Raw genomic sequence first — 20937 nt, 5'->3', positions numbered from 1 at the left:
TAAAGTACACCCACCCCCCCGTCTCCCTCCATTCTGCTTGCTGGACTTTAACCACTGGCAGCAGTTCAGAAGGAAACATTGGCTAAAACTGTCAACAGTGACACAATATCGGTTATTGATGATCGATCGGTGTTATTCCTTGTCATGTATGAGGCTGGAGCAGCAGGGGATGGTGCCGCCGTGTGAAGCCGGATAGTCAGACGCGGAGGCCGGCAGAGGCAGAGACTTGCTGGCTGGAGGTGAAGCGGCTTCCTCGGTGAATTTCGGCCTCTGTGTTCGTCCGTCCTGGGAAATATTGGAATTTTGGATATTCTGGACGTTTTCCAACACATTGTCCCGACTGGCTTTGGGTGCGCTCGGTCCTTGATGCCCCGGAGGCCCGGAGGAGCTCAGACTGCGGAGCCCCTGAGCAGGGCTCTGACACCGGGGAAGTAGAGGAGCAAAGGACCGCTAGGGTAAGCAGGCTCGGCTCCGCTTGTTTGTCCGGTGCGGCGAATCCGGTTGTCGGGTTTTATTATCGGACCGTGTTTCCTCGGTGTAAAAGCCACATGTTCAGGGACACAAGGTGTTTTGTGTTGACTAGCGGCTAACTGCTAGTCTCGTAGCATTCCATTGTCACAGCCCGCTGGCCTGTTAGCTCGGAGGCTAGCTGAGAGCGGCGGTGCGGCGGGCTGTTCTTTGTCAACATGGTGAGTTTATCGCCGCTTGTGTCGTCCGGAGGTCCCCGTGTCGCCACTGTGTGATACACGTTGCTTGGTGTGTTTTTGAGTTTGTTTCAGGTGATTTGCATTGTTGTCTCGTCGGTAGCATGCTAATGCTAATGGCCGCTCTACCTGAAACAGGAAAAGCCTCATTTCCCCGTAAACACCGGTAGCTGCTGCTCTGTTAGCTGTTAGCTCTGCTAGCTGATAGCGCTTCTAGCTACGGAACCTCAAAATGTCTCCTGCGAAACTCTCATTTTGTGAGGCGTTGTATTTAGCGCTCAGAAGCGCTTATGTGTACATAACTCCGAATGAATGTGTATATTTCTCTTTCTGTTACGATTTAACTACAACACGGTCACGGAGAGCGCGTGAGTGTGCGCGTGCACACGGACAGCAGGTTAATGTAGCCAAAGACTCGAACAAGTCACAGTTATCACAGCGAGTCGCACAGGACCGCGCCGAGTTTATATTCAGCTTGAATGATATTCACTGACGTCATTCACCTGCTGTCACGGACACATTTAGCCTCCGATACCATGTGTAGGGTTCAGTCTGACCTCGTGACCTTTGACCTGTACAGTAAAGCTCATCAGTGTCCAGGCTGTGTGTGACAGTGTGTGTTTGTGTTCATTTGGAAGTATTGATAACTTGTGACGTAAAAGTGATGCACTGTGAATGCTCTGGCTGTGTAAACACATGCTCACTACACGTCACTGTCACTTTTCTGTCCCATGTTGACGTTTCTGTTCTCTCACCTGCTTCAGTCTGTCTCCACTTTGAGGCCTTTTTAGAGCTGCAGCGCGTTTGCTTTGGTCTGAATGAGACAAACTAGATTAACTTGTTTCAGTGTTGCATTGACCTCTTGGTTCAGTTCAGCACTTGGCGTCTTGTTACGACATGTTATGCAACTACACACTAACCTTTATAACTTTAACTAACCCTGTTGTTCCTGTTGCTTTGGCAACAAGGTTCACTGCGTGTTGGTATGAAGAATGCTGTCAGGGAAACTTAAAGCAGATCGTCACGTGTGGACAAATCCAGTCGTAAGGAGGAACCGGCGAGCACAGGAAGTCAGGACTCAACAAAGCTCAGCGACACTGACTGGCCGACTCTTCTCCACTCAAATATGACATGAAGACGGGTCAAAGGTCAAAGGGTGCAGCTGCAGCTTCACACCTTTGATATTGTGACTCTGAAAGGATGTGCTGCTCACATTCCAATCTTTACCTCCACATTCCACCGGTAAACCCAGAAATGGATGCTCACACCCAGCAGAGCCTCAGTCAGATGGTTCATGTCGGCTCCATTGAGAGGATCTGGGCGTGTCTGTGCCGCTGAAGCGTGACGTTAACGTATCAGGCACTTTGTTGTTTGGTATGTAGTTGTGTTCTTGGCAAGTCAGGAAAAGAAGAAGATTAAAAGGACTTCACAGTGTCTGTCCTTAAGACGTCAGTCATGTCTCACAGGATTTATAATGAGGTCACCATGTTGCCAAGTTGCTGATGATGATGAGTTGTGTGCGGTGCTGTGTGACACTTCCTGTCGGTCTCTCTGCCTACATGTGGTTCCTGTGGTGTGATCTCAGACTTTGACACCATACAATTGGAGAGTTTTGACAAAATGGAGAATATTTGCTATTCTTAGAAACTGAAACCCTGCAGAGGAACCAATGAGGTCCCCCCACACACACACACACACACACACACACACACACACACAACCTTTAGCCTTTAAGAAGGGTTTTACATCTACATAGCATTCTCATTCTCAGAGGGGATGATGATGATGATGATGGAGGGGTGGAAAGGTGATGAGTGGAGTGTGCGTCACAAGTGTGTGTGGGGGGGCAGCAGCAGAAATGCAAAGGTTTGGCTCTGTGCTGTTTGTCCAACAGTGTCTCCAGGTCCTCCTCCTCTCCTGGTCGAGGCTCAGAGTCTACGTCTTGGTGTAGGGGGGGGGGTTGATGTTCAGGAATGTGTGGCTCCTCCTCCCCCCTGTGTTTATCTGCCCTTTAAGCCACACACACACAGTGGGGGAGGGGCCCCTTGAGTTGAGCTCTAAAACAGTGAACGCCCAAACCTGGAACGTCTCCAGTGATCAAACATCTGTGAGGTCACCGACTATACAGAACATGACTCGTCATTATTGCTGATCCAACAGATTTAGTGGCTGAAAGTGTGTGTGTGTGTGTGTGTGTGTGTGTGTGTGTGTGTGTGTGTGTGTGTGTGTGTGTGTGTGTGTGTGTGTGTGTGTGTGTGTGTGTGTGTGTGTGTGTGTGTGTGTGTGTGTGTGTGTGTGTGAGAAGGTCTCACTTCTGTTGAATCCTCTCCTGTGTTTGGCTCTTTACTGCCCCCCGCTGACCGGTGTGTGATGGTGCTGTGACGTAGCGCTCTTGCCTGTTAGCTACACACTGGAACACACACATTGAGTAGCCCCTTATACTCTTTGATTTACACTTTAAAACTTACACAGCAAGGGACTGTGGAAGTGGGATCCTTTAATCATGTGCCTGTCTGTCTGTCTTGACAGTGAAGACCCCGGTGTGACCCCCCCTATCCTGACCATGAACCCCCTGAATCCAATGAAGGCTGGCCTGTCCAACAACCCACACAGGTAAACACACACACACACACACACACACACACACACACACACACACACACACACACACACACACACACACACACACACACTGTAATCACACCAATAACACAACACTCTGAGGTGCAGCTCCTCACACTGATGGGTCTTCATACATCACAGACTCTTTTTACCCAGGACAAGTTGCATCGTTGATTTTGCAGTACAGCATACCTACACACACACACACACACACAAACACCCACACACTCACTCTCTTCCTCCCTGTGTATCTCTAGCGAGGGTTCCTACCCCTATGATCCCTCCAGCTGGCAGCAGCCCAACAATCAGCCGACAGGATCTCTCTCCGTGGTAACCACCGTGTGGGGCGTGACAAACCCCTCACAGGGCCAGGTAGGACCCAGACATCAGCATGGAGGGGAGACGGGCCGCTCTAAGGCCAACAACATGTAACCTGTCTGTCTGTGTCTGTGTCTGTTAGGGTCTCGGAGGAGGAGTGATGGGGCCAGGATCCAACCCCGGCGGTGGCCCCATGATGCAGGGCCACGGGGGGCCGGGCATGGCCGGGGGCCCTGGAGGCTACATGGGCCAGCAGGGCTATGGAGAACCCAGCAAAGGCTACATGGGCCAGGGCATGTACGGCCGGACCTCGGGGGGCTACGGTGGAGGACCAGGGGGCTACACGGGAAGGTGTGTATGTGTGTGTGACTCTGTGTGTGTGTTTGCATAGATGAAGATGCAGATTTGATGGTGTTTAGATGAAGGAGAAGACGAGCAACTGATTCAGTTAAACATCACAGTCCAGACAAATAGTTACCCCCTCTCTCTCGCCCTCTCTCTCTCTCTCTCTCCAGTTATCCCTCTAATGCTGGGGGATCCAGAGGTTCTGCAGACTTCACACAAGCTGCCGCTGCTGCTGCTGTTGCTGCTGCCGCTGCCACGGCAACCGCCACAGCCACAGCAACCGTCGCTGCCATCCAGGAGAAACAGAACCAGGAAATGAACTATGGACAGGTGAGATGGATGGAGACACCACTAGTTATACATCCTGCAGTTACCTTCTCCTCTGAGTTGTCACAGCTCCCCCTGGTGGAGCTGACAGGTATCATTACTGGGTGTCAGGAGCCTTAGCCTCCTTTGTTTCACCTGGGTACAAGCTTGCAGTTTGGGTTAGGGTTTAGGGTAAGGGTTAGATGATGACCACTAGGTGGCGGCTCCTTGACACCATCTTTACCAGATTAAACCACAATTTAATCATGTTGCACTATTCAATAAAATAATTCTTAATTTTCATCATCAGATGGGCGGCCAAGCTTACAATAACCAGTTCATGTCCCACCCTGGACCCCGTGGGCCCCCCAGTATGGCCCCAGGAAGTATGGGTCCTGGGCCTAGGGGCCCCCCTTCCATGGGCCCCATGTATGGACCTGGAGGCGGCCCCCAGAGGGTCGCGCAGCATCCAAACTATGGCCCTGGACCACAGCAAGGACCCATGAGGCCACAGCAGGGCCTCAAACGCCCCTACAACTCTGAGGTATAATATAATAATATAAAATTAGATTAGATATTATTGAGTTAATTGGTTAGATTTTAATTTGTTTGAGTTTGTTTGTTTGTGTTAAATAACAGAATATTTCTCTGTTCATCTCATTAAGAATAAATGAAGTTTATACATTTGAAATACATGTTATTGTTTCTCCATCTGCCCTTGCTGTGGCTCAACCTGTGGTTTGTGTCCTGGTAGTCGTTCACAGGCATGTCTCAGCAGTATGGAGTTCCTGTTGGACCCGGTGTGATGTCAGGTCCTGGCGGTGCCGTTGGTGCAGGTGGAGGTGGTCATGCTGGACCCAGTCCGTACGGCGGCCCCAACATGCAGTACCACCCAGGTAGGAAGTCTTCATGCAGGGCCACAACTACTCTGTTATGGTTTGAAAATAATCTACCATAATCTGTCTATCAGATCTATTTTGAATATTTTTGTACAGATTTTCTCAATGTGTCTCTTCTGCTGCAGGCCCTGGTGGTCCAGGCCCCGCCCCTCAGCGCTCTGGCTCCTCCCCCTCATACCAGGGCCATAAGATGCCCCTCCCACAGTACTCAACCCCTGGACCCCCAAACCCTCAGTACTACAAGGTGAGAAAACTGTGGAAACATTGACTCAAGCCTTGGTTGCTCCTCAAACATGAGAATAAGCAGCATGAGACTGAAACACTTAATAACAAATAAATAAAATGTATTTGTGTCTAAATCCAGCAGGAACAGTTTAATGGACAAGGTGGTGGACTAAACACGCTAACAGCCGGGGGCGCCAGTGGAGCCTACAGCACATTCAATCAGCCGACTGGGGTAGGGTGGGTGTGTGTGTGTGTGTGTGTGTGTGTGTGTGTGTGTGTGTGTGTGTGTGTGTGTGTGTGTGTGTGTGTGTGTGTGTGTGTGTGTGTGTGTGTGTGTGTGTGTGTGTGTGTGTGTGTGTGTGTGTGTGTGTGTGTGTGTGTGTGTGTGTGTGTGTGTGTGTGTGTGTGTGTGTGTGTAAAAACGGTGATTGGTTTGAGGAAAGTGACACTGTTGCTCTCACTCTCACTCTCAGCCTGGTCGGGGGTTGCCTGGTTACCCCAGCTCTCCTGTCCCTGGTAACCCGACCCCGCCCATCACCCCAGGCAGTTCCATGGCCCCTCCCTACATGTCGCCAGGCAACACTGATGTCAAGCCGTCGCCCTCTTCCTTCCTGCCGGATATCAAGCCCAACATGAGCAGCCTGGTCCCTCCGCCCCCTACAGGTACTGGGGTCTGATTGATTCAGACTAGAAGAAGAAGAAGTTCACTCAAACTGTTTATCCACACTCACGTCGTACTTGATTGGCAGTGAGGTCGCAGTGAGGTCACAGTGAGGGGGCGGGTATCTGATTCTGTTGATTTCCTGTTTACCAGGGAACCCTAGTGATGACCTCCGGCTGACCTTTCCGGTGCGTGATGGCGTGGTGTTGGAGCCGTTCAGGCTGGAGCACAACCTGGCTGTCAGCAACCACGTCTTCCAACTCCGAGACTCCGTCTACAAAACTCTCATCATGAGGTACACACACACACAGTATGTAGCACAGTACACAGCAGACACACAATACACATGATGCATACAAGAAACACACACACATTAAATATATTCAATACACACAAAGTCGTATACACACAATTTCAAAAATGTGTGTGTGTGTGTTTTCAGACCTGACCTGGAGCTCCAGTTTAAGTGTTACCACCATGAGGATCGACAGATGAACACCAACTGGCCTGCCTCAGTCCAGGTCTGACCTTCACCCTCCTCATTTCACCTCCTCCTCTCCTCTGGTCGTCTTACCTTGATGCTCTCCTCTCCTCTCCTCTCCTCTGGTGGTCTTACCTTGATGTTCTCCTCTCCCTTCCTCTGGTGGTGTTACCTTGATGTTCTCCTCTCCTCAGGTCAGTGTGAACGCCACTCCTCTCACGATCGAGCGAGGTGACAACAAAACCTCCCATAAGCCTTTGTACCTGAAGCAAGTCTGCCAGCCGGGCAGGAACACCATCCAGATCACCGTCACTGCCTGCTGCTGTGTAAGAACACACACACACACACACACACACACACACACACACACACACACACACACACACACACACACACACACCTCTTTCTCCTTCTGCCTTACCTGTCAAAATGGGCCTAACCTGAGATACAGTACTTGACATGTAATCTCTCTCTCTCTCTCTCTCTCTCTCTCTCTCTCCCCCCCCCCCCCCCCCCCCCCCCCCCCCCCCCCCCCCCCCTTTGTGTCTCTGTCTCTCTTTCTCTGCAGTCTCACCTCTTTGTGCTGCAGTTGGTCCATCGTCCCTCAGTGCGCTCGGTGCTGCAGGGTCTGATGAAGAAGAGGCTCCTCCCTGCAGAGCACTGTGTAACCAAGAGTAAGAGCCTCTCTAACTGTCCTGTACACATCCTGTCTGCCAAACACAGGCGGACAAGAACAGAGTTTGATCTGAATATTGATTTTAGTTTATGAGATTGTCCAAATATTCTATATCTGTCACTCAAACTCAGCTGAACCTGAACCCTCTTGTCTCTCTCAGTAAAAAGGAACTTCAGCAGTGGTTCCATTCCTGGGACTCCCGGGTTAAACGGAGAGGACGGCGTGGAGCAGACGGCCATCCGAGTGTCTTTGAAATGTCCGATCACTTTCCGCCGCATCCAGCTGCCCGCCCGAGGGCACGACTGCCGGCACATCCAGGTCAGCGCATCAGCCAATCACAGCGCTGCAGAGTCTATAAGAGCTCCCTCTCTCTCTCTCACTCTCTCACTCTGTCTCTCGCTCACACTTGTTCTCTCTCTCTTATTGCAGTGTTTTGATCTGGAGTCGTACCTGCAGCTGAACTGTGAGAGAGGAACATGGAGATGTCCTGTGTGCAAGTACGTCAGCTGGATACAGAGCCACACATCAACACGCACATTCATACACACTTTTACCTTCCTAACTGTCTAACTGTGTCTGTGTGTGCAGTAAAACAGCCCTGTTAGAAGGTCTGGAGGTGGATCAGTACATGCTGGGAATCCTCATCTACGTTCAGAAGTAAGAACCTTTATTCAGTTTTCGTTAAATAAAATGACAATCTGTGCTTTTATTTTGATAGTTTGGTTTTCTTCATATTTCAACACATAACTCCCCTCCTTCCTGTCTGCCACCCTCCTTCCTGTTTGCCCCCCCCCCCCTCCTCTCCAGTTCGGAGTATGAGGAAATCACCATCGATCCAGTTTGCAGCTGGAAGCCCGTCCCTGTGAAGCCTGACATCCACGTGAAGGAGGAGTCGGACGGCCCGGTGCTGAAGCGCTGCAGGACCTTCAGCCCCAGTCACATGGTCCTCCCCAGTGTCATGGAGATGATCGCGTCACTAGGCCCCACCCCCTCCTCCTCTGCTGCTGGTGCCGCCTCCTCCCCGATGCAGTACTCCTCCATGCCCACAGGGGGCAGCAACAACACACCAGACTACTCTGGTCCAGGTACACAAGGCCGCCGCCTGAGCAGGACGCTGCAGAGCGTTCCATTAGTTTATAGAGAAATTTGTTCAGAAAAATAAATATTGGTAAACAAATATGGAATTGCACAAAAATGTAAATAAGGAGAATAATGTGTGTGTGTGTGTGTTTCAGCTCCGTCCTATCCCGCTCATTCTGCTGCTTTCTCCGATTTCGCTGGAGGTCCAGGGACCCCCGGGGTGGGCGGGGACTTCTCCTCCCCCGGCCCCCCCCCTCTCTCCTATCAGTCGGAGCTCCCCAGTGCCCTCCTCACCCCGGACAAGCCCCCCCCTCACCCGCTGGCTGGACAGGTACCATTCTCCCCCACACTCTTCATCGCCCTTGTCCCCTCTCTTTCTCTCCCTTCTCTCTCACCCTCACCTCTTCTTCTCTGCTCGTCTCGCGTCCCTTTAATCCTCGTCTCCTTTCATCCTTTACTGTTTCCTTCTTTGCATCTTTTTCTGTGATCTTTTATTCTTTCTCCTCCTCCTGTCCTTTACTTTCACCCTCTTAATCTCCTTTTATCTCGTTCTTTATGTTTAACTTATCTTTCTTTATTTATTTCCCTTCCCTTCTGTCCTCTGCTCGTCTGCTGTCTTACTCTTCTCTTCTCTTCACTCCTCTTCTCTTCTCTCATATTCTCATCTTAATTTCTATCATTCGTTTGTTTTTTGTCATTTACCTTTTCTTCTCTCTTCAGATGTCCGTCCAGGGCCGCCTAGACTCCACTTCCCATGGTGCTCCTCTCTCCCAGCAGCAGTCACAGGGTCTCCATGGCAACTCCCAGCTGGGGGGCAGCAACCAGATGATGCAGCGTAGCAACCAGAATCCCCGTCTCCAAGGCGACAGCTCCTTCGGGTTGGGGGGGGTGGCGGAGGTTCCTGAACCTTCCCTGGACGTGAGTAGAGAACAGAGTGCAATTCCAACCAAGTTTTTTCAATTAAATCCCACACAGTCTCTCTCACACACACACACACACGTACACACACACATACACACTGCACAACACGTCTACCACCTCTTCAGGAGAAACACACTGGCCTCCTCAGCAGAGCCCACAGTTCAGTAACAGCTTCGTCACATGATCAAACATGTGGTCTGACCTGATGACGTCATGACGCGTGCAGCTCTAGATTCCCTCTAATCTTCTTGTGTTTGCTGCTGTGTCTAGTTGCTTCCCGAGTTGACCAACCCTGACGAGCTGCTGTCCTACCTCGGACCCCCGGACCTCCCGAACAACAACAACGATGACCTGCTGTCGCTGTTTGAGAACAACTGAACACACACACACACACATATACACATACACACACACACACACACACACACACACACACACACACACACACACACACACACACACACACACAGACATGAAAGAATTCTCCTTAAAGAGACTTCACTGTAAGATATGAACTTTGTCCTCGTCCAAACAATGAGGAAACAAAAAAAACCTTTTAAAGATGAAAAATGTTCGATGTTTGACTTTGAACTTGATGGTAACTTTATTTTATTGTTTTTTATTGTTATTATCTCTGCAAATGTATTTCAATCCTTCATCCTCCATCGCGTCAGAGTGACCAGCTTCACTCGGAGGCAATGTTTCCCAACCTGTGGTGCAGGGCTCAAGACGGGACAGTCCGAGCCCACCAGAGGACGGAGCTTTACCCTTAAATCATTCATCTCAATATCAAAGAACATGATTTCACTACAGTGCTGATAGTCACAGAATATTTTAACCATCGTACACAATTTACTGATCATTTTCCAAATCATCAATCAATCAATTTTTACATTGATTTCCTCAAGCACACTGATCGACGCTCTGACATCACAACACAAATAAGGCAGGAAGTCGACCTACAAACTGCTGAGTGATTGAGAAAAGCATCAGCAGAACCATGTGAGGCTAAATGTAAACAAACATGTATGTTTTTGTATGCAGTGATAAAGTGGTTCAGATGAATGTTAATGAGACGCTGAGCCTGAATTCATTAAATAGATCCAAACTGAACCCGGCAACATGTTGAGCAACTTTGTGGGCAACCAATACTGCACTTACACCAACAGGTGTGTGTGAGCCAGCTGTGATGTTCGCCGCCTCATGCGGCACGCTTCAAATACGAGCTGTGAACTGTAAACACTAAAGAAGCGCATGGAGTCGTAATTTCCTTTCATTCCAACCGGAACGTCACTGATCCAACAACAGTGGCCATGACAACCAAAACCTGCATTTCTGTCTACATTTGACTTGTATAATCCGACCTCTTCACCTTGAGAACCTCTCATAGTAACATGAATGATCTCTCGCTCTCTCTCTCTTAGTTTAGGAGATAGGAAACAATAATATTAATAGTATTCAATCATGTGTGATCCAGATCCTGCTGATCCAGATCCAGGTTCAGTGGTAACCTGGTGTTACCACTGGACAGTGAACAGTCTGAATGGTTGTCTATGGACTTAAAATAATGGAGCTATCTTGCTAACACACACACACACACACACACACAAACCGAGGTAATATGTGATTTTTAAAGCAATACTGACCATTATTGAACTATTTCTAATGTATTCTTTATTATAAAACCCGAATGGAGGATATACTGAGGTGCTCACAAAGTTGCCTGTTGTTGGTTGCCTGAGACCTGCTCTGGGGTCACGACCTTGGTGGTCCAGCAGCTTGTACATGTGATAGAAATAACCACTGGATCATCTTCATCATTATCACCACGCTCACCATTATCTATATGTTGTAATGTGACTAGTGTCCAGACGGTTATGGTGTCAAACGTCTCCATGTCCCAGCGGGTCCAACAGTCCATGATCACATGATGGCTCTGATTAGGCACTGATGCTAATAATTACAGTAATAACCTTTGTAATTTAATAAACACAAACTGGCAAGACATCAGATCTGACACTTTTATTATTCACATTCTGTGGTCAGCATGCGGGTGTGTTTGAACCAGAGGATTATGGCCACTGGGGACATTTTAAAGTCGGATAAGGTCAGAATATTTCAAGATAAAAGTTGCAATGTTGCGAGAATAAAGTAAAGAAAGAGAACCAGGTGTGAGTTGTGTGTGTTTGCAGCCCATTTGCAGCGGCCTGACGCTGTCACATGAGTCTCTTCTGTGAGGAGTTGGCATGTTGTGGGGGTGTGGTGTGTGGGTGACACTGCGGCTCGGGTGTACCACTGCTCGTCACCAACCTACGTAACCATGGTAATGAACATCTAGGTGATCGGCCCAGGCTCCTCTCTGGGTTCCCATCCAGTCACAGCCCGTGGACGTATGAATTCTGTTAAGTTCATCCCAATCCTTTTATAATAAGAATAAGATGTCGCGAAGCATCTTCCTGAATTCTGAAAGACTTACCCTAAACAGATTTCCACATTAACACTGTTGAAAGTACCTTTTTCTGCCAGAATTAACAACACAGAAACCTTACCAATGATGTTTGAATGCAAGTTGTGTGTGTGTGTTTATTACTATTAAATGTATCTGTTTCATGGAAGAAAGTATGTTATTTTGCTCACTCCTTTTGCCTACTCAAGTACTAAAGAAAACACTACTAAGTATTAGTGTGAAGTGAATCTTTAGACACAGCTTATGTTTTTTCTAGATTCCAGGATCTACCAGGATTTCCATGAGCGCATTATGTTTCTTCACTTGAAATGTCCCGTATTACGTTGCTCCGCCCTTGAGGGCCACGCTGAGACAATAAACGAGCGTCTCCTCGCCGTCACCGTGATGACCGTGGCAGAGGGTCTGAGACCGACTAAGGTCCGTCACATTGAGACATTATCAGTTAAATGTTTCAGTGGAACGTGAACATCAGTTTGTTACAGTTTTGTTACGGAAATAAACTCTGAACTTTTCACATTTTCCTTCCGTGTTCTATTCGTTTTCGCTTGCGCACAGCGGACCGCACCCTGACATCGGGAGCGCGCACAGGCGTCTCTCTGTGCGGGCGCGCGCTCTGAATGCGGGACTTGGTGGGGGGTTGCGATCACACTGCGCACGCGCCTAAAGGAAGCCCGGGCAGTCAATTATCCGAGACGCGCGATGATGCTCCTGTGCGCTCGGGTTTAACAGTTGATGTACAATGAGACGGGCGGTGCTCCGCACCCCGTGCCTGAGTTTGACTATACTTACATCCGAGAACCCGCCCAATCGGTTGAGTTTGATGTATAGATGCAGCCCACCGTGAAATATGCCCGCATAGGAAAAGGGGCGGATGCACTGTTGCTTTTGCTGATTGGCTGAGTTAAACGTCAATCAGATATGCTGGCGTTCCTAATTGGTTCGCTCTGGTTTTAGACCGCCCATCGGCATCTTATATAAAATTTAGCCACATTTCTCCATCTTTTTCGGTTCCTTGTCGTCCGCCCTGATCCTCAGCCAGAAAGCTCTCTAGCCCCTCGCTAACATGTCTCTACCCAGAGTCTTCTTCGATGTCACCTCTGATAATGTGCCCATGGGCCGCATAGTGATGGAGGTGAGCCGCTACTATTCATTCATAGTGTCGTGCTGTGGCTCACTGGCCGGCTCGTTCGCCGCTATCGCTGCTTATTCCGACTGAGAGAACGCGGACTCCTTCTCTGCGGTTAGCATCATTGAGTCTCCGTAAGCCGGCTGCTGCGAGCTCAACGAGCCATGTGCTCGTGTGAGTGTATGTATGCGTGTTTGTGCTTGTGGTTGCGTGTTTGTGTTCGCGGGCCATGGAAATGTGTTGACTCATTGGCAGTGAAACTCGTACTGCTGTCGGCCCATTATCCGCTTCATGATTGCCTTTACATTAAGAATATAACGAATACCCTAAATATTTGTTTTTTCTGCTGCAATTAAGCAGTTTTATTTTCCATGTGCTGTTTCATCTGTAGTTAAACTATTGAAAACATAGACGCATTGCAGATTTCCTCGGCTAAGGGGTTAATTAAGGAATAACTTGTATATGTGTATCTGATTCTTATATAACATGGCCGCTTTCAGTCCCTAACGCGCCGAGTCAAGAGACGCCATCACAACCAAATCCTCCAAATATCTGACGCCATACATGCTAATGCTAGGGGAGTCCATGCTAACACCTATATGTGAATGACTGGCCGCGCCTCGTGCAGGCCGTGCCGCTCGCGCTCGCTTTGTCTCGCGTTTGGCCTGCGCGCGAGCCCGGGAAACGGAGACTTAATGGAGAAAAGCCCGGGCCCCCAAGCCGGTGTGACGGCTCCTCACACGGGGTTTGGGGGTCTTTCGGTCCGGAAGTTGGCCGCGAGCCCGTTAGCCCCTTGTGCCGGTAGAGGCGGCTGTGTAAAGTTCCCCCACAGTGGAGCGACATGAACCCAACAGAAGGAGGGAAGTTCCCGCTGGACTTCGGTCAGAAGCCCGGTGTCACACCAAGGCAGTAGTTGTAGGTGCAAATGATGTCACCGGTACGTCTTTGCTTTGGGCTCAAGTGCAAAACTCTCGCTCCAGCCATTTTGTGTTCTCGGCCGCTCCGTCCTAATATGGACGTTCTAGTGTGTGTGTGTGTGTGTGTGTGTGAGAGACCCGCCGGTACGTTACCCTGATTAGAGTGACGAGATCGGAGCTCATGGGCCTAAATGGCGGAGATGGGAGCAGCAGGATCATGTTCCTGTGAGTTCAGCAGGCCTGAAACATGAAGTTCATTACTCAGACGCTTCATGTCGCCGCCCTGCGACACTGAAATTGGAGTTTTGTCCCTGAAGACAAACTGGCTATTTTTTTTTAACTAACTTTGTTGTGAAAGGGGAAGTTGACTTGTTTAAGATTTGACACACTGAAGCACATCAGACATTGCTGCAATTTAAGGAGAACAAGGTGAACATGTATTTGATTTGTGTAGATTGCAAGTCAATTCTTCAGTCTTGTAGGTGATTAGATTTAACAGCTGCATATTTTGGTGGCTGTCTGGTTTGGGAGGTGTAATAAGGGATGTGATTGGGCTCCAGGCTCACACATGCTGACAGTCATCAGAGCTGCTCACATCTCAGGCAGCTGGTCTGGCGATCTGCTCTGGTGTGTGTGAGCAGGTGGAGCCCCCCCCCCTCACACACATACGCTTGCAGTGCATGCGGCTACTCGGTGTGCTGCAGTGCTGCATTCCTTGGCTCAGCCTGTAGAGCCACATGCAGCTGTGGCAACGCAGAGCCTCAACACTTAATTTGGTACTGAACATATTAATCTTGTGTGGAGGTAAAAGGCATTTAAGCGTCTGACGGGACGTTTGAATGACCTGCTTCCTCTTTCACTGGCAGTTGTGTAACTGCTAGGTGCGTTGCTTCAGAGCAGAGTCCAGCAGACCTGGCAGTGAGCCAGAACGTCTTCATTATGTCGACCGTTGCAGAACTTTGAAGCTCATTTGTCAATGAGTGAAACTGACTTAACATCCCGTTTGTTTCTAACCTGCTGACTTGTTTTTGTTTGTGCAGCTCCGTGATGATGTGGTGCCCAAGACTGCTGAGAACTTCCGTGCCCTGTGCACCGGTGAGAAGGGCTACGGCTACAAGGGCTCCAGCTTCCACCGTGTCATCCCAGACTTCATGTGCCAGGTGTGGAATCTAAGCAGACTGGTTTCTCTTAAGATGATCCTAAGCATAAGGAGCAATCAGTAATGACCTGATCACAACAACACTTATAAATTTAGGCAGTCAAGGTTTGATATATGAAATCTACAAATGAATCTACAGCTTCCTGAATAAAGTCTGTACTGTACAGCTCCAAAGGGAGATGCATCGGTGCTGTAGAGCAGAAGTTAATGCTACCAACTGATATCAAATCAGATTAGACTTGAACTGGAGGCTGTTTGCTCTGTGCAGGGTGGAGACTTCACCAACCACAATGGAACCGGAGGCAGGTCCATCTATGGCAACAAGTTCGCCGACGAGAACTTCACCCTGAAACACACTGAACCCGGCATCCTGTCCATGGCCAACGCCGGCCCCGGCACCAACGGTTCCCAGTTCTTCATCTGCACAGCAATAACAAAATGGTGAGTGTAAACGCATCCGTATTGAGACATCGCTGCTATAATGGAAGCCCTAATGCCTCTAAACGGAAGAAGTTTGCTCTGAATGAACTAAAGGACTTTGTTTCCCCTCAGGCTGGATGGGAAGCATGTGGTCTTCGGCAAAGTGGTGGAGGGGATCGATGTGGTGAAGAAGATGGAGAAACTGGGCAGCCAGAGTGGGAAGACGAGGAACAAACTCATCATTGCCGACTGTGGGCAGCTCTGAATCTGTTCCCTGTAGCACCACCCCCAACTTCAAAGCCCTGCCCATTATCGTCATTCAACATTCCTATTGGTGGAGATACTACAGCCGCCCTCCCCCTCACACCTTTGAATAACCTCCTTGTTAAAATCATGTTGGTGCATTTGTGACTTCGCCCTTAAGTTTCTTTTGCATTGACTTTTGTTAAGTCCCAATGTTTTTTCTTTAAGTCAAAATGAATAAAATGGGAACAGTTGCCTTGACAAACTTTGGTGTGTTCTAGTGATGGGCCTTTCTGACTGCAAGTTTTGTTTCAGGGGTTTGGGGAATCTAGATGATCACAATCCCAACAGCATAACTAGAGCACGGTGACCCAAACCGCATGGTACTGGTTGCTAGGATCCTGTTTCCCTATTCATGCATGATGTTTTACTGGAGTTTTATCATTTGGCAGATGCTTTTGTCCCAAACATGTATGACATTTACATGCAACATAAAGGACAGAAAAACGTGAAGCTGAATGAAATGGCGGAGACGTGTGTGTGTGTGTGTGTAAAGCTGTGGGCCATCAGTCCCCACCAAAACAGATCAGAAATGTATTTACTGATCAACTGGGGTTATAAACCCACTTGAACACAAGCAACGAGAAATTGCAACTAGTTGCTTTTAGAGCACAAATTTACAAAATATGATGGTATAAATGAAACTGAATTTAGTTACATACACCCATTATCTATTCAAGCCATCATTCTGTGTTTGTTAAGCCATGTCCCTTGGTCCTCCTGGTCAATTTCTACACTTCCTCACTTAGTCACTCATACAGGTGGGACCTTCCAATACAGAGCAGCTGGACCCTCCAGTGCTTCAGACACAAGGGCTGAGAGCTGCTGGACCACAGTTGTCCACTGTACATGTGAGTTGTTCATTAAATGTGTCTAGTTACAGGGAGGTCATGTGTCCATGTGCCTAACAGTGGGAAGGGAGAGGCCAGGACAATTGAACCACAGTGACCAGTCTGTGGAATGTGCGCAGCATGACTGTAGATATGATTCCACTGGTCCCCCAGCAGATGGCGCTGTCTACATTTGTTTTCAATGCTACTAAATTGAATCACTTTTATTGATCCCCGAGGGGAAATTTTCTGAGAACCTGCAGAATTATGCCTGTACACACTTTTGAATGACAAATGCATAAGCTAATGTCCTTAGCTAACTTCATCCTAATCAGAACATCTCAGTAAATAACTGTCCTGTCACATGTTCCACAACAAGAACAAACCAATACCCTCAGCAGCCATATTAATGTTCCTGAGGTCCACGGGATCAGACTGTTCCTCAGCATGGCAGATGATGGTACCTTTGTCACACATTTGTTATGTCTAGACTGGACTTTTCTCCAGCTTGAGCTCTACCAACTGATGTGTTCTGGTTGAAAACACAGCAGCACGACTCAAAAGTAAAACCCACATCGCTCCAGTTCGAGCTTTACAACACTAACTTCCTGTTAATGCCAGAGGGCTCGCGCCGTTAAATCCAACTAAGCTTATAAACACTTATGTCCCTGGACGTGCTCATGATCTCAGCAGGCCTGGTCACTGTCCCAAAGAAAGGACTCAATGTTTCTGAAAAAAGAGCGTTCTCATAGCTGATCCTTTTGTGATCCAGAATCCAGAAATCCACAATAAAAACATAAACATATTTTCTTGACACTTAGAATGTGACTAAACTGCAGTTACATATGTAAACACAGGAGAGAGATGAGATGCTCCAACTTTAGTTTAGAAGAAGCAATAAAAAGTATGAGGTAAAAAAAATGACATCATTAAACTGAAAAGAATGACATCAAACTGAAAATAAATCCGAGATGAAATGCCACATCATATAATCCACCACACACACAGATCAGACAAACAGAAGATGAACAGCATCAACTATTCTGTCTTTGATGAGGCTATTGAACAAAATGATTTTGAGAAGGCGATGCAGGCTTTTGTCCAGGACGTGGGTCGACTCAAAAATACCAGTGAAATGCACTCGGAGCAAGTGGCCAAAGAGCGAGCCAAGGCCGAGGAGGGGGAGAAGGCTCTGAACGAGAACATTGAGAGGGAAGTGCAGGCTTTGGTCAAGGAGCTGCAGAGCCTCAAGCTCACGCACTCTACACAGTCTGAGCAAGCCAGCATGGAGCCTCACAGAACTGAGGAGAGCAAGGAGGACGTCCACTTAGTCATAGAGTGTGTGATGGAGGTCTTAGTCGAGGGGCTACAACACCTCAAAAACAAACGGCAGATGCAATCTGAGCAAGAGCGCAAGGAGGGTGAAGCTGCTTTTCAGAGCGAGATGCAGGCTTTGCTCCAGCACCTACAGAACCTTGAAAATGCACATAAAGTGGATGAATGTGAGCTGAGTCACGAGATGCTGTGGCTCCACAGGGCCAAGAAGAGGGAGAAGGTTCGTCATGCTGAACTGGAGATCATGAAAGCAAACTTCATCAAACAGGCCGCTGAGACAGAGGAGAGGGCACAACACTTAATCCACATGGTCAGTTACCAGGAGCCCTTGGTGAGATCTTTGAGAGAGTTTGTTGATGTCTACTGGACCACTGAACAAGAAAGGGAATAATTTGGAAAATCAGGACAAGTCCTCCCAGATCTCTCCATGCTGAGGTGCCTCCATCCTGCTGCTGCATGTTTTCACCTCCTAGTCATCTCGGCCTGCTAAATGAGAGTTCAGGAGGACGAGGTGTGGTGGGACGATGAAGACATTTTCTCCCGCCTGCCTTAAAGGCCTTAATAAAGTCGGATCAAATAATAACCTTTTCTTTGTTGTATTTGTTCCTTCTTATTCATCTGATGTTTGACAATGCAGAGCCACAGAAAACAAGTTAACATCATGTATTTTGTACTTTATTATACTTTATTCATTAAAAAAAAACAATGCTAATATGCTAATGCGCTAACAATGTTTCAGAACAGAAATCACATCAATTTACATTTAGAAATAAATAATCATACATTCATTCTAAAGCATGATAAAAGTAAACTTTCTATTTTATTCAAAAGAAATAAATACGTTGTCATTACTGAAGATGTGTCAAAGTAAAGAATGTAGAAGTTTGTACTTTCATTAGCTGAAGATGGACATTGATATGGACAAAAAGTCACTTGTGTCTGAGCATGTTGTACTTATGAAGTCATAACACTTCACTGCTCCAGGGTGAGAAATGCTGAATCATTCTAGTTATGCTTACATAACATGTTAGCATGCTACTGCAATGTGCTACTTTGCTAACATAAGTTTGCTAATACACTAACATTATTTCATGCGTAACATGAATATCAGTCTCATAGGTACATTAGGACTGATGTATGATGTTTAACAGAGTAAGTAAAAGGGGAAAGCTGCTGTATTTTTCAGTGTATAAGCAACATCAACTGTATAAGACTCATAAATAAGACCAATTCAAACTGTTGGCAGAGTTTAGCCTGGAGCTTCTATTATTTACAGATTTGGAATTGCTGTACTTTGATTTGAAAGTTCAGGTTTAAGTTAAGTATAGTGGTAGTAGTAGTACTGTGTGTATTTGAGTTCAAATGAAGCTAATGTTGTTCACAGATGTCTTAGCTCAAACAAAGATGGGCTTGTGTAACTCAGAACTCTATGGCCATATACATAGAAATCTGAGAAGTACGTATAACATAACCGACTGACCAATCACTGCTGTTTCGTCCTAATAGAGGGAAATAATGCAAAAAATAATGTGTCTGTACTGGGCTTTGTAGTAATTTGAGTCCTGGTGACCTAGTGAGCTTGTTAGCACGCTAGCTAATGTTTATCTTCCTCACGCAGTATGTTCGCATCACCAAGGTGCAAAGTAGTCATGTTAATGTTACAATTGATACAGTCATACCTCCTCAAGAGTTTCCTCTGAATATTCTGACAAAGACACAGTTTGGAGGGGAAATTAGGATGAAGATTGCAAGTGTGTGAATGTCTTGATTGTGACACTGCACAAATACAGGTTGCTGAGTCATTATTTCTGTTCAGGCTAAACCTTGTGTGTGTTTGCCTCACAGGTGGTATGGATGTAAGAAGAGCCAATAACATACAAGTACCTGCTGTTTAATCTGCATTACAGAAAAATTTTGTGATATTAGGTTAATTAGCTAAAGTTGATTTTTGGTCCAGAGTTAACAGCCTCTGTTCTTACTCCCAGAATGCCGTGTTTTCCTCTGACCCTGCCTCTGGGGGCGGGGCTGACACAGCCCCTGGCCCTTAGCTCTGCTTGGTTCCACATTGGCGGTGCAGGAGAGCCCAGGGCCGCAGTCACAGCGGCCCAGGTTTCGTCTAAGTTTGGTGGATCCTTTGAGCAGGCAGGCATCGCCTTCCGTCGGGATCCTCTGACACCTTTTACCGGTCAGGTACCGGACGCAGCACAGGCCAACTGCACAGTCGCCAGACCGAACGCAGCTGGACATCTCTGCAGCTGGAACACATTGACACCGCGGGTCACTTATCTTCCTGTCTGTCTGTCTGTCTGTCATTCCATCCATCTATCCCTTTCTTTCGCTCTTTCTTTCGTACTCACCTTTTGTCCTGTTGAAGCCAGCGTCGCTCTGCCTGTCTGTCTCTCTGTCCCTTTGTGTGTCTGTCTCTCTATCCTGAGACGACGATCCTCTCCTCTGAGCCCTGTTACTGCATGCCTCCTTCGGATGGATGGATGGATGGATGCATAAAGAGAGAGAGACAGAGACAGAGACAGAGACAGAGAGAGAGGGAGAGAGAGAGAGAGAAAGAGAAAGAGAAAGAGAGAAAGAGAAAGAGAAAGAGAGAGAGAGAGAGAGAAAGATGTCAATGAAATGCAAACCTGTTAGGTTCACTACTTATCAATCAACCCTCATATATTGTTGTATATGGGGAAAGCGCACTTATCTCAGATGTGAGACATACACTCACCGTAGGTAAGGAACAGTCCGATGTGGAACATTCTTGTGTTGTTTGTGAGGTTGACGTTGTCTCTGTCCTGCGTCTTACAGTTCTCTCTGCTGAGTTTCCATTGGAACGGGTCTGATAAACAGGTCAGAGTGATGTCTCAGTGAACTTCACACTGACAGTCTGATGTAATCACAAAGCGATGTCAGAATTCCAGCATCAATGCTTCTGAAAAGGGTTGCTTCTTTCTGACCACCCCTTTTATGGGTGGGACTGATCAGCTGGTATCCCCTGAGACAGTTGAATATTTAGGCATCAAAAATGTATGGATTTCGTATTCATAGGATTTGTTCAATTCCTGTTTGTAGGTGACGTGGCTTCTGGACCGCCTGCCTACTCTTTGAAGAGCAGGTGGAGGGAAAATGATGCAGTCCTGAATGC

The 20937-nt window shown here is 47.7% G+C and overlaps 2 protein-coding genes across 5 annotated transcripts; both read left to right on the top strand.

Annotated features, from left to right (window-relative positions):
* The first annotated feature begins 24 nt into the window (after positions 1–24).
* zmiz2 (zinc finger, MIZ-type containing 2) lies at positions 25–11243 on the top strand. Of its 4 annotated transcripts, none has more exons than XM_076147498.1 (22): positions 25–455; positions 3234–3317; positions 3584–3698; positions 3787–3995; positions 4160–4319; positions 4606–4839; positions 5050–5191; positions 5320–5438; positions 5559–5651; positions 5893–6082; positions 6234–6390; positions 6523–6601; positions 6756–6887; positions 7130–7235; positions 7398–7555; positions 7667–7734; positions 7826–7894; positions 8045–8322; positions 8473–8648; positions 9038–9235; positions 9509–9612; positions 9665–11243. In XM_076147498.1, exons 2-22 carry the CDS (start codon positions 3268–3270, stop codon positions 9750–9752), a joined length of 2925 nt encoding a protein of 974 aa, XP_076003613.1. In that variant the 5' UTR covers positions 25–455; positions 3234–3267; the 3' UTR covers positions 9753–11243. The 4 variants fall into 4 exon arrangements, with proteins under 4 accessions (XP_076003613.1, XP_076003614.1, XP_076003615.1 ...); XM_076147499.1 differs by having other exon boundaries at positions 26–455; positions 6234–6375; XM_076147500.1 differs by having other exon boundaries at positions 26–455; positions 9509–11243.
* A 1438-nt stretch (positions 11244–12681) lies between these two features.
* On the top strand, positions 12682–15835 carry ppiaa (peptidylprolyl isomerase Aa (cyclophilin A)). The gene is made up of 4 exons (XM_076147536.1): positions 12682–12837; positions 14789–14908; positions 15176–15348; positions 15460–15835. The coding sequence occupies exons 1-4, from the start codon at positions 12769–12771 to the stop codon at positions 15590–15592; spliced, it is 495 nt and encodes a 164-aa protein (XP_076003651.1). The 5' UTR covers positions 12682–12768; the 3' UTR covers positions 15593–15835.
* Positions 15836–20937: the final 5102 nt, after the last annotated feature.

Source organism: Genypterus blacodes, unplaced genomic scaffold (assembly GCF_046128005.1).
Source record: "Genypterus blacodes isolate CSIRO-AG114 ecotype Tasmania unplaced genomic scaffold, CSIRO-AGI_Gbla_v1 ptg000038l_1, whole genome shotgun sequence".
NCBI classification, from domain to species: domain Eukaryota; kingdom Metazoa; phylum Chordata; class Actinopteri; order Ophidiiformes; family Ophidiidae; genus Genypterus; species Genypterus blacodes.
This window is presented reverse-complemented; position numbering and strand designations above follow the sequence as displayed.